We start from the raw sequence: 12,731 nt of genomic DNA on the forward strand, positions 1-12,731 counted from the left end.
ATAGCTTGATCCTACTTCTCACAAGATTAGGACATTTCTGGAAATTCAACTTAAGGCCCATTAAATTGCAAAAAGTTAAAAAGCTTTTATTATCACATGAGTAAAGCAAAGATAATCGCATATTAGTCGATCTTCTTCGGGGTCTGGAGGCAGTGCCCTTCATGTTTTAAGGGCGAATTAATTCACAGTATTAATCCTACCCTGTGGATTTGGAGAATTTACATTTTCTTTATTCCACTGTGAGAACCTTTATTTCAAATAAGTTGTTTTCAAGGTTATGATGTCAATTACTGCACCGATCAACAAGGCAGCTTATTATTTTGTCTTTTTCTGTTATGGATAAAATTTATGCCATAACCTGCTGGTTCACTGTGAACCTTTTAATGCCTCAGCTGCATTAGAATAAAAGTAGGACAGCAACCTGTTTTTTCACATCCAGCCACTGATTGCAAGTAGCTGCTGTGACCAACTAGTTACCCAGAGCTCGAGCATGTAACACCCTCAACCTTGAAAGTGGCTGACCACTTTCAATCACGAGACAAGCGCACAGGTCACCTGATAGGACAGAACCTCAATCTCACTTTGTATTTCTGTTCATCTCTGAATTAGGGTTTCATATTCTGCATTATTAGACTTTAGCTTTCTGGTATTTCTATATATTGTTTATTGCCTTACACAAGTTCTGTTTGGAGTTGTTATTTCATGCCTTCAGTTGCAGAAATCTTTAGGTTTACTTAGTAAAAGCCCTTTAGTTTTCCCATTTGTATTTTTGTCTCCCCTGTTCCTCGTTCAGTTGTGTCTTGTTTAATTTTGGTAATTGTTGTTCTCTTTATCTTGTGTTCTGTTTACATCCCTCAGTCTTGTCGTTTCTACAGTTTTCAGCCGTGGCTTCCACCTGTTATCTCTCCTCTTCATCGTCTCTGTCTCCCTCTGTTCGGTGTCGCATCGTCTGCATTATCTGTGCGTTCCCAGCTTCTGTATCATTCAGAGCGCTGTCTAATTTGTAAACACATTGCCAGCACACTGTGATCAATCTGAGTCAGTCTGCAACAATGTGCACGACTTGCGGTTGGGGACTTGACTCAAAGAGTTGCCGATTGGTCATATTTCCGCATATAAGCAAGAGTGCTGAGCGCCTGTGTCATTAAATCGCAGACCTGCAGGGTCTGTGATGGAGTTTCTGAGGCTGGTGAATTTGTTAAACTCTCAGGAGAACTGTGATGCTGGATGCAGCTGTAATAAAAACTTTGTATGAAGTTGCTGTCTCGTGTGAAGAATGCAAGTTTATATTTTAAGAAAATGTTCTATTAAAGTTTTCCCATAAATCGGGCTGCATTAGTTATGGCTTCAGCTTAAGCGTCGCTGTTCTGCAGCCTTTCGGATTATCGTAAATTAATCCGACTTCAGTCACAGGTTACTTTTCATTTGTGCGACCTGCATGAACCACCACAGTAAAAACACATTGTGTGAGGACAAGCTTTTGATGATGATGATTAACAGACTGGTATTCCGATAGATTAGATTTCCACTCTTACACTACAAAGTCGATATCCACTGTGTTCGTACTGTGCCGACACATTCTGATACTGTATCTCACCCACGGACTTTCAACATGCGGACTGGAGCGAGACTGAATCACTGACCTTCCGATTAAATGACTCAACTCAAGTCAACAACATCTGCCGTCTCATTACTAAGCAGTCGGATTCTCCAACTTTCTCCTTCACAACTTTTTAACTTGATGAAGTTTTCCATCAACGGCAGAGGAAAAGTGATTAGAAGAAGACATAGGAGGGGATTATTTGGACTATTCCACTGCAGCCTTAATGAAAATGACCCTACTTCTCACTTGCTTTATGATCTCAGCAAAAATTTTCCTGGCGAGTTTATGGTCTCCAGGTGTAGTTTCAAATCTTTTTTAGTGCAGTTAAGATGTACGGTTGTAATTTATGATCTCTACCATAATCACAAGGCAGCCACGATTTACGGCAGGGTTACCTTGGGATTGACAAGTTGCTCCCATATGAGGGTGCAGAGTCCCTTAGTTGTTTATGTACACATCCAGCAGATACAAAGCGTATTTATTGATTTGGAGACATCTTTCAGGCCATTTGAGGAATTGGGAGTCTTTTTTTAGCTCTAGTTTAGCTCCACCAGCTCCTCTGGGGGAGTAGCTGACTCTTCATCCACTAAATGCTCCACTATGTTCAGCCAATACTTGCTAACAGTGACAGTCTGCTGCTGTTCGGTGCTGGGCATGTACTGTTCAGTGGATTTTTCTGAGCTGTTTCACTGAACATCCGCCTACTGTGGCATGAAAATAACACAGATGAGCTGAATTGGAACAGAAAAGGCCACTGACCAAAACAAAGAGCAGTGTCGGGTGATATTTCTGTGTTTATTTATCATTTTCCACAGCTTTCACATCCCTTGTGCCACTTCATCTGCTTTTTATATGAACTAGACTCACTTAACTTTGAAGTAACCCAAGCCATCTGCATGAGGCGTTTCCATTTTTCTATCTACTATGTACGTGTTTAGCCGAGTGCTGCTGCACATCTGCTCCCGAGCCCCATGTGCTTACCCTCTCTGTCCTCCCCTCAGGACCAAAACAAAAATAATTTCTTCAGCCTCACTGAGTCATTCTGACCCTGCTTTTTCCCCCCCACCAAATTCAGATTCATTCCCTGGTTGGAGGTTTTTATTAGCTAGAATATGACAGCCAAGGCAATCATTAAACCATCTTGGGAGAGTACTTTGCATCATCTATTTTCTGTCACATAAAAATTTAAACAAACATGAGACAATAAAGTGCAGGCTGAGCTGAGAAAACACCGCGGAGCAGGTGATTTGTCATCGGAGACATGTTATCTCGCACGATGTGACCTTTCGATGGAAGGAAGATCATTTATTCTGTGGAAAAGCTGTTGGTTGTAAGAGTTCAATTAGCTGCTGTTGTTTCTGAAGAGAAAACACCTGCTCGGGGATTTTTCTGACGAGCAAAATGAGCAAGCAGAAAATTCAAAGATGGATAATAAAGAGGGGGCGGGAGCAAAGGAACAGCTAGTGACATTTAAGAAGGAGTTCAGCATTTTGGAGAATATGCTTATAGATAATATAGAGTCAGATGATCAGATTTGCTGGTTTTGCCCAAATAAAATCTAAAATTAATTAATTAACAGGATTTATGTTGTTTGCTTGATCTCGACTAGGGCTGCCACAAACGATTATTTTGATAGTCGACTAATCACTGATTATTTTTTGCGATTAGTCGACTAATCAGATCATGCATCCATTGGACGTAAAATAGCTTATTGCACCAGCAGCATCTGCTCTTATATAACTATCATTAGCTTACAGCTTTAAGTGTTTAAGGTATGTGCTAACTAAAAATAAAGACAAATCCTACTACTGATTCCTCACAAAGCTTCAAACGGCGCGTCGACTATTAAATCAGTCGTCGACGATTTTGATAGTTGACGTAATCGTGACTAGTCGACTAATCGTGGCGGCCCTGATCTCGACACACATTTTGCAGTGGTCACTGAACCAGCCATTGACTGTATATAAAAGATGGTGGCAGACACTGTGACATCACCCAGTTGTTTATCAAGCCTTTTGAATAGGGCTGAGTACCATTTATGTATGAACCAATACCAGTCCTAGGATTTGGTTTTGGTTACTTTTTGTCGTTCCTTGTTTTGAAATAATAAAATTCAAAATGTTATTTGTTATTTACTTAAAACATTTTACATACCACACCAGCTGCCTGGTCACTCTATAATGATGGGAAGTGACCGTCATAGTGTTTCCATGCGACAATATTATATAGTAATCTTAGGCTGTTACTTATTGGTACATTTTGACTTTTAGGCCACACTATCTCAGATAATTGTGTTTGTTTACCATAGGTAGCATGCTGGAAAGACATTTCAACACAGCCAGTGTAAAAATGTTATTTTAAAACTTCAACTTACACTGTGGTGATTTGTTGGTTAGCCCCGTAACCTCAAAGGGTCCCAGTTTAACTCCCCTATCTGGCTGCGGCCTTTCTGTGTGGGTTTGCATGCTCGTCCCATTTCTGTGTGCGTTCACTCCAGATAATCCGGCTTATCTGGAATTGGCTTATTTTTAAAATGAATCCTCAAGCTGTGTTTAATAATGTTTTAACCAACTGACTGAGACTATGAAACCTAACAGGAAAAAAACTGAATGAAAGACTTCCATATAATCTGACCTCTGTTTAGCGACCGACTGGTCATTAGAAAGAAAACAGGTTTGGCTTCACTTCCAGTCCTGGAGGTCCCCCACCCCCCATCTTTTAGATACAGTCTATGGCATTAGCAAATGACTTCTCAGATGTGACTGGAATTATTCATTCATTTACTACTTGCTTCATAATCAGGAGTTCTGTGTAGAAGACTGTAAAAAACCCTTTGGAGAATCATTTGCTCTCTGCCGTCAAATACATCACAGTTAACATTTATTAAATAAGTTCTGACATGCATTTCTGTAACATATACACATTATCCCAAGCAAATGGTTAAATACTTTCAGTGTTTGCTGGGGGTGTGCTGCATATCTCTTGCAAAACTACTGTTTCACTCATGCAAGTCTAAGGCTGTGGTGGTTCCAGATTTAAATATCTCAACAACTATAAGAAGAAGTATTTCTTCACATCCATCCCCCACTCAGGATGAATTGTAATAATTTGGACAATCTTCTGACTTCTTCAGGTCATGACTTTAATTTGTGCAATATCTGGCTTCAAACACCTGAAAAATTAATGACATTCTCATCGTCCACAGCTGCAACTCAGCATGTCAGAGCTAAGCTTAAAGAGCTGCTGTGACCAAGAGCTGGTACGACAGCTTTTTGAGGCTTTTGGTCTTTTTGTCTGAAGAAATATGATGGAAGCATCACTTTTTTCTAACTTCAGACGAGGCCAGGATAGCTGTTGCCCCCCTGCCTCCAGCCCTTTTACTGAGCTAATTGCCTCCCGGCTTTCACACACGGACATGACAGTGGTATCGATCTTCTCATCTGACTCTCTGCAAGAAAAGTGAAAAAGTGGAATGTCTGAAAAAGTCAATTTGTTCCTTTAAAGTAAGATGAAAGGGACTGTAAGATGTGCTTAAACCTACTGACAAGGATGAGGTGAAAGCCTGCAGAGAAACATCCTCTCAGAGGCTGACACATGTTGCATGCACACACACTAAACATTACACGCAGAATGCACACACACACTGTGCAGCTTGAACTGCAACGCTACAAATCACCAGCAGATGGCACTGCACTGATAGACAGAAGCAGGGCTCCAGATGTGATGGCAGAGCTGTTGCTGGATATTGCATGTCAAAATAAATTCACGCCTCTGAAAGGATTAGGCTTTCCCTCCTTGTGAACCTCATTACACAACACACAGAAAGCAGCGAGGACACAGCACACAAAAGGTGGGAGGGAAGTATGAGGAAGTCAAAAAATATGTTCTTGTGTGAAATAAATACTACAAACATAACACCTCTTTTTGGAGTAATTCACATCTCTTGCATGCACTTAATGGTTCTTGACTGCAGGTTCCTCTGGGTATTGCTTCATTAATGAATGCAAATGGAATGGCTTACTTCGTGGTAGAGTATGAATAATGGAAGTGCTGCGATAATGTTATGCAGCTCGTGGAATTAGCCACGATCGTGCTAGGGAGGGGCGCTAAGTGCTATGTGTAATGGGTCAGGGATGGGGTTAGACAAACCCACAGCGAGCTGCACAGACATACCTTCACATGGATCTTGATCGGGAGAGGGATGCCGTCCTTCAGCTCCTTGGTTTTCTCATTGAAGTCCTTGCAGAACTGCCCGATGGGGATTCCTTTCTGGATGGGGAAAAACGGTGGTGGGGGGTGGGGTGGTGGGTGGAGAAGAGAGGGAAATAAACATGGAAAAAGGGTGGAGGATTGCTTTAAAATGTATGAGCTCTTAAAAAAAATTCAGCCAAGCATCACTCATGTCACACTGTGCTGCCAGAATACAGATGCCTGTGCTGCTGTCAGTCAATCAATCAATCAGAAACCTTCAGCGGTCTGACTGTATTCACACGTGAGCAGCTCAGAGAGCAGCCATGTGACACTGTACACTCATATATATATATATATATATATATATATATATATATATATATATATATATATATATATATATATATATGTGTGCGTATATATGGTGGGTGAGTGTGTGTCTGTGTTGATATTTTGCTGGAGACATTTTTTACACGTCCCACTGAGATGTGCATGTGTGCACACAGCCCCTTTGTTGTTTCAGACAAAGTGTTTATGTGTGTGTGTGTGTGTGTCACTCGAGCTATGACTTAATGCATGTTGGAGCCCAGAGCCAGAGAAACCCAGTGATGAATGAGCTCCCATTTTCTAGCTCCTGCGAGGCCAACCAGAGCGAAAGCAAAATGGATGGGTGACATTAAGTCAACACCCAGCCAACGCTGCTCCTTCGCAGCGCTCCTTTTTGGAGATGAATTCAGTGGCAAAGACTAATAAAGAATCTAATTATTACTGCTGAAATTCAAACTGACCTTCACCCGCCATCCTTCCCAAAGGCAACACACTGATTGAAATGTTCATTTTAGAAATGAGAGAAGGAAAAAGCCTGTTTTTTTTTTTAATACGCAGTTTAATGGACTCACGAGCTTCTACTGCTCCATGACAGAGCACACTGAGCAGCTCTAATAGTGGATCTGATGAAAAGTCAGTCATCCCGAGACATTCTCCAACGACAGGTTGGGAAAGACATTTATTTGAAGTTAACGGAGCAGAAAGTTCTCTGAACATCATCTCCTTTAACGGCTTCAAAAGCACCTGATGAACGCTAATCAGTCGCTCGATCTACACAACCGCATCGCCTCATCAGCGTCTAAAATGCTACTACGCATTAATCACTGGCGTTTCTTTGCATCTGCTAACACAATAACAACAAACTGATTGAAATTTCAGGTCGTTGTTTGAGCTGATGGGTTCTATCTGAATTACAATATCCTACTAATGAAAAGAAACACAGCTTCGTCTCTGGAGCCCTCACTAGGCTCTACCTTCCCTCCCCTTGTATTTATTAATAGTAATCCCATGTCAACCTCACTACCTTCTATCCTTGCCCTTCCCTTGCTCCGCCTCCCTTACAACAACACAGCAGGAGTAAACAAGCACTAAAAGAAAGTCTAATTAAATATGGATTAATATAAAGGCTGCGATGTTGAGTAGGAGTCAAAGCAACCCCTCGGGCTCTGCCTCACACATTCAGCTCCTGTTCCTTCCCTTCTGTAAGCTCATGTCAGATAATGATCTCTCCCACCGACTCCGACGGGCCTTTCATGCCACACAAAGCCATGAAATGGGCTCCCTGACCAGCAAGAGATGATGCCTGATGCTTCTAAAATGTGCTTAAGCATAGACAGTGAGAAATTATGCAGACAGAGAAGGGACTGCGCTAAAGATAGACAGAGGCAAAGACTTCACGTGACCTTTCCTGACCAGACAGCTCTTAGCTGCTAAAAGGGGCTCAAACAAACAGGGAAAAAAATCATTCTAAAAGGTGGAAAACAAGGCAAATAAGGGCCTGACAACACTAGATATGATCCTCTTGGGACAGCAGGCAGTTTGCCTTGAGCTCCATACACATTTTAGTATGCACCAGAGACAGGTAATCATATTTTAATTAAGCTCTTCCACAGAAGTCCAGGTACCTCAGCCTCTGAAGATGAAGTTTTATTTTGCCCTCAGGCTACTTAATAGTCTAACTGCAGTAATAACCACGATTGAATCACATTGATAATTGAAATCCCAGTCTTTAAATGTAGCATCGGGCTGGCGTGCCATGAAAGCAAGGTTCAAGGTTGGCTCCTCCAACTCCCCATGACATTTATCAGTGAGGGAGAGCTGGAACAGCAACATTCATGCCCTGGCCAAATCGCTAACCCCTCTCACTGCATCTGAGCATCTAATCATCCTCGAATCCGAGCTGCTGGATAAATCCTCGCTCCTCCACCATGACTGATTAGAGCTCTCCAGTATAAAATGGCCGCAGCCCGTCACCCAAGGCGGGGCCTTCCGCGGCGGCTGTGGACGAAGACATTGAGCCGCACATCTTCAAAGCCTTCTCCGATCCTAGGCACCGGGATTAAGCGCTAATCTATGAAGATATTTCTTTCTTTTAAATCCAGCAGCGACAGTGGTGAGTAATTGCTATATGATGCATTCGAGATCAGCGCGGCCGAGTCTGATTACTCATAATTATTTGAGCAATTAGGCATTTGCAATTAAAATCTGAGAAGTGTCCGTTTGATTTGACCCTTCCACCATATTTCTCTCTGGTCTTTTTTGACACTCTGTGTTAATGTGATTGGCCTTTCAGCTTCACTAACTCTTTTTAACAAGATGTAGCACTGGTGTGGCACTATAGTGTGTGTGTGTGTGTGTGTGTGTGTGTGTGTGTGTGTGTGTGAGTGAGAGAGAAGAGTAGGGATGGGAATGGGAAAAAGAAAGAGAAAGCGAGACAGCTGAGGTGTATTAAAGTTGTCAGAATGTGGCCGACTATCGTGTTCAATATTTGAGCACAGAGAGGGGGTTTTGTTTGTCTGAAGCGAACAATAGGACAAAAGTAAAGCAAAGGCCGTGGGAGGTCCTCATAAATATGGGTGAGTGTGCATGCATGTTTATGCATGAATATTTCAGCCTCATTTTAATCTGACGAGACTATCAGTTGAAGAGTGAGTGTGTGTGCAGATTAAGCTGCCGGGGATTGCTGACGGTGAGGAAGTGCGCACTGTGTGTGGTCGCAGGTGTTTCTGCATCTGAGAGAACAAGAAAAAAAAAAAAAAAAAAAAGAAATGAGACAAAGGAAAAGAAAGAAAAAGGAGAAGAGGAAGAGGAGGAGGGAGAAGATTGGCGGTAGATGAGAAAGAGAGAGAGAATAGGTCAAGAAAAGTACTGTGCTTATGGAAGCGTGGCAAACATGGAGATAAAGGGTAAGGATGCAGGATAAGGCCTTGGGGCAGGACGGAGGATTTATTGCCCCTGGCACAAGAGGCCATTCGATAAATTGCCCCTGTGTGGTCGGCACAGAAGAGGGCTGCGATACAGTGACAAAGGTGTTACAGTGGAGAGAGGGTGGTGGGAGACGAGGTTAATTAAACTCTTCAGTGTGAAACACTCTCATTCATTACCTTCATTAACTCGTTCATTTAATCTGCTCCGGTGTTGGCATTTTATCACATTCAGCCCCGCTGTAGCATCATACAGCTGATTAGGTTTCATCTTGAACCCCTCCGCTGCAGGGTAACTGAGAGCGAGAGGCTGAGTACGAGGCCACTTTAGGTCTAACAGACACAGCCGCACACAGCAAACAGCACAAACTAAATTAAGTTTACGCTGGACATGCATTTTACTTGATTTTCCACAGCAGAGTGAGTGGATTAGTCTTAAAAGTGGAAAATAAAAACGATTTTCACCCCCAGTCTCCAGTGAACTGTGCTGAGGCAAGGATACAGGCCCACACAAAAGGGGCTAAGGAGCGCTCCTCAAACGAGCACGAGTGCAGAGCTGACAGAGTGAACCAAATTACAAAGAGCAAAAAAAAAAAAGCCAAAACTTCTCAGTGGTGTTTTTGCTGTGTGGCTCTTTGCTTAAAATAGACACAGCTTTTACTTTTTGTACCTGGCACAAGAAGAAAAATTTGCTGTTTGAGGGCACAGCGAAAGCAGGCGGCGGTGCGACAAAATGGATTGCATCACGACAAAACATCCCATTTTCAACTCCATTAGGTCCCCCTCACAGTCTTGACACTGTTGTGCTTTTTGCCACTTCACATGATTAATCACGTGTGGAGACTACAGTGAGAACGCGGAAGCCTGAACTGCAGGCAGCTGTGGCTCCACGCTGGAGAAAAATCACAAGACACCGTGACATGTGGAGGCGAAACACTCAGAGAAAGAAAATCAGCGGCTGGAATAAAATAAGACTGCAACAAAAACTGGTAGCAATGTTTTGACAAAAGTAGCGTTGTCCTTGTGGAGTATTCAGAAAGCCAGTATTGAATTTTGCACTCTAGAGGGGTTATTTAAAGGCGAATGCTGATAAAAGCCGTTTTTCGCACATGCACTGCAGGCATGAACTTTTCCAGACATTACCCAGTGGGATGGGGAAACCACAGACTGTATATAAAAGATAAAGTTATTGTGCAATTGATCTAAATTTGCATTCTTTCCAAGAGCCAGAAAAGAGAGTTTTCCCCTGTTTGCAAAAAGGATACCGAGATAAGAAAACTTGTTCACTTGATCAGTGACCTCAGTAAGTGTTTTCCTGATGACTTTATGGTTTCGGCCCCTAATTTTAAGTCTTCTAAGGTTGTGCAATTAATCTTTCCATAAAAAATGGGACTGTTGTGGAGGGCCGCACCAATACGCTTATAAGTGAACTGAAACAATATTGGACAGAATTGAGTTCAACTTATTGGTGTGGCCCTCAAAAACAAAATTAAGTGCCCATCCAGTCACACAGGCTTAGAGACCAGTTGGTGCCTTCCTACCAAACACTGGTTGCTAGGGAAAAATGAGTAGTCTTAACTAGCTGCAATCGGTTGCTGAAACAAACTCCAGGAACCACTGGATTCAATTACTAAGCCACAATCATGCAGGCCTACAGACCAGTTAGTGACCCTCTGGGGGCCACCGGTCTGTAGGGAGAAATGTGCATTTCCCGACTGGGGAGTCACAACTGGTTGGCGTAAGTTGCTGACTGTCAGTAGGTAAACTCTGTGGCAGAGATATATATGCTGCTGCATCAAAAAACTCACTGCAATTGCCTTGGTTAGTAGCAGATTGGAGTGCTTGCTCGCAGTTTGCGCAGAAGACTCGTCTGCAAACAATTGCCAACTACTTGCAAAGCGATTGTTCAAAATAAAAGTTGTTGCTTACTGCTGAAACCAAGACATTTCAAAGAGTGAAACTTTTACTTTGAAGGCCAACTCTCTCAATTCTAGAGCTTGGAGATTAGTTTGGTATGCATGACAACTTGTAAAGCAAACACAGGGAGGCTTTTTTGTTGTTGTTTTGGTCTTTGCAACCAATTTCACCTTGCAACCTGCAAATATACATTTCTGAGGCAGTCTCCAGGCATGTGTGACTGGGGCCTTAGTTAATCTGACTTGATGTTCATTTTGTACATTTGGTTGCATGTAGAACAAACAACAAAGCAGAGTTAGCTTCAGGGCGTGGCAGCTTGCTATGGAAAAGTCTCTACAAGTGTGCTTCTGTCACAGCTGCTTCTCATTTTTCAAGTTCATTTTCAAAAACACCAAGGAGACAATAGCCGGCAAGGCTTAGGTCAATGCTTCACAAGTGAAGCTCACTATCCAGTGAGTTCACGAAGGCTATATCCAGCTATGCTGAGAACACAAATGCCCAGCACGGCCAGAGCAGACATTTAATGATCTTTATGCAGCCAGCTTCTCATTACAAAGTCCATGTGACGTCCACAAGCAGGAGGAATTGATTAGGTAATTGTCGTGAGCTCGCAGTGAGCCAGTCTGTGCCTCCTGTGCATTCTACACAGGCAGCCTAAAACAAAAAATGGAGCCAGTAGAACATGCCTCCTCCTGCGTTCTACATGTGAACAACAACCCAACTTGTTTTGATACTGTCCACTGTTTATATATTAAAAAAATGACCAAAGAGTTATATTTCGCAAAGATGTCTCTTGAGTTAAAAGGCTGTAGTGAACTTTAAAGATTAAGCGATGTGGTGATGTGGCACCAGGGAAACATGAACCTGTGCAGCCCACTCTTCATCTCTGCTGGGTGCCGGCAGCTCCAGGCTTCATTAGCCACAACCTGCAGAACATGACTGAATCCCAACTGTTGGCAATAAAGCTGAATTGTGGGTAATGTACGTGCTGGCTTTGACAAGAAAGACAAATGTGTGGAATAAAACAGACAATATCACTGCTGCTGCTGTACTGACTTTGATTATAGAAGTGGTGCATTCTTTTCAAGCATGTCTCAGGTCGTGAGATGAGTATAAAACCAAGAGCAGGAAGGTGACGCCACTGACTCCTCCATATTTGCCATGTTTGTGGAGGTCAGCATGCGGACCATGGCTCGCTGTTGACGCCTTAAGCATTCTTGGACAGTCTGCGAGCCCATGTGTCCTTCCAAACTTTTCCAATCATGTCTAAAGCAAAAAAGTGATGAGTGCACAATACTGTGGACAGCCTGCCCGCTCCTCAGCTATTCTAACTGTTCCCCTCGTCCTTTTTCCTGCTTCACTCTCCCTCTTTCCTCTGTGAAAGTGAGCCAGTGTGCACGGTGACCTTCAACCACACCCACAGGGGAAGGAAAAGAAAAAGAAGAAAGAAGGGGGGGGGTTAGTTGCAGAATGGAGGAGAGAATAGGATAAACATGAGAACAGGAGTGACAGAGAGGCAGTGGTAACAAAAGGAGGGCTGAGGAACACACACACATAAAAACCAACGCTGAAGTGAGGAAAATGGAAAATCTCTCCTCTCTTGGAAGCCAGCGGAGCGCAGAGCTGAATCTGACAAGAAGGATGACTCTCCATCCCTTTTCTCACCAGTCTGATTAAACCTCTCACTCTATGAACCCAGCACACTGAGAGCCACATGAGTGAGAGAGCCGAGGACCCGAGCCTTTGCTCAAAGTGCAGGCTGGGGTGCC

The 12,731-nt window shown here is 42.9% G+C and overlaps 1 protein-coding gene across 3 annotated transcripts in view; it reads right to left on the reverse strand.

The window, feature by feature from the left end:
• The window catches only part of mrpl11 (mitochondrial ribosomal protein L11), a 61,355-nt gene that overhangs the window by 8,625 nt on the left and 39,999 nt on the right, over positions 1–12,731 (reverse strand). For 2 of the 3 annotated variants that reach the window (XM_084949588.1, XM_084949594.1), the window contains one exon: positions 5,777–5,872. In XM_084949588.1, the coding sequence (XP_084805714.1) occupies positions 5,777–5,872 (96 nt within the window). Of the gene's footprint in view, positions 1–5,776; positions 5,873–8,826; positions 8,854–12,731 lie in introns of all 3 variants that reach the window. The other variant, XM_084949579.1, reaches the window with a different exon arrangement.

The sequence above is a fragment of the Perissodus microlepis genome, chromosome 2 (genome assembly GCF_051167445.1).
Source record: "Perissodus microlepis isolate ML-2025 ecotype Zambia chromosome 2, ASM5116744v1, whole genome shotgun sequence".
Lineage (NCBI taxonomy): Eukaryota > Metazoa > Chordata > Actinopteri > Cichliformes > Cichlidae > Perissodus > Perissodus microlepis.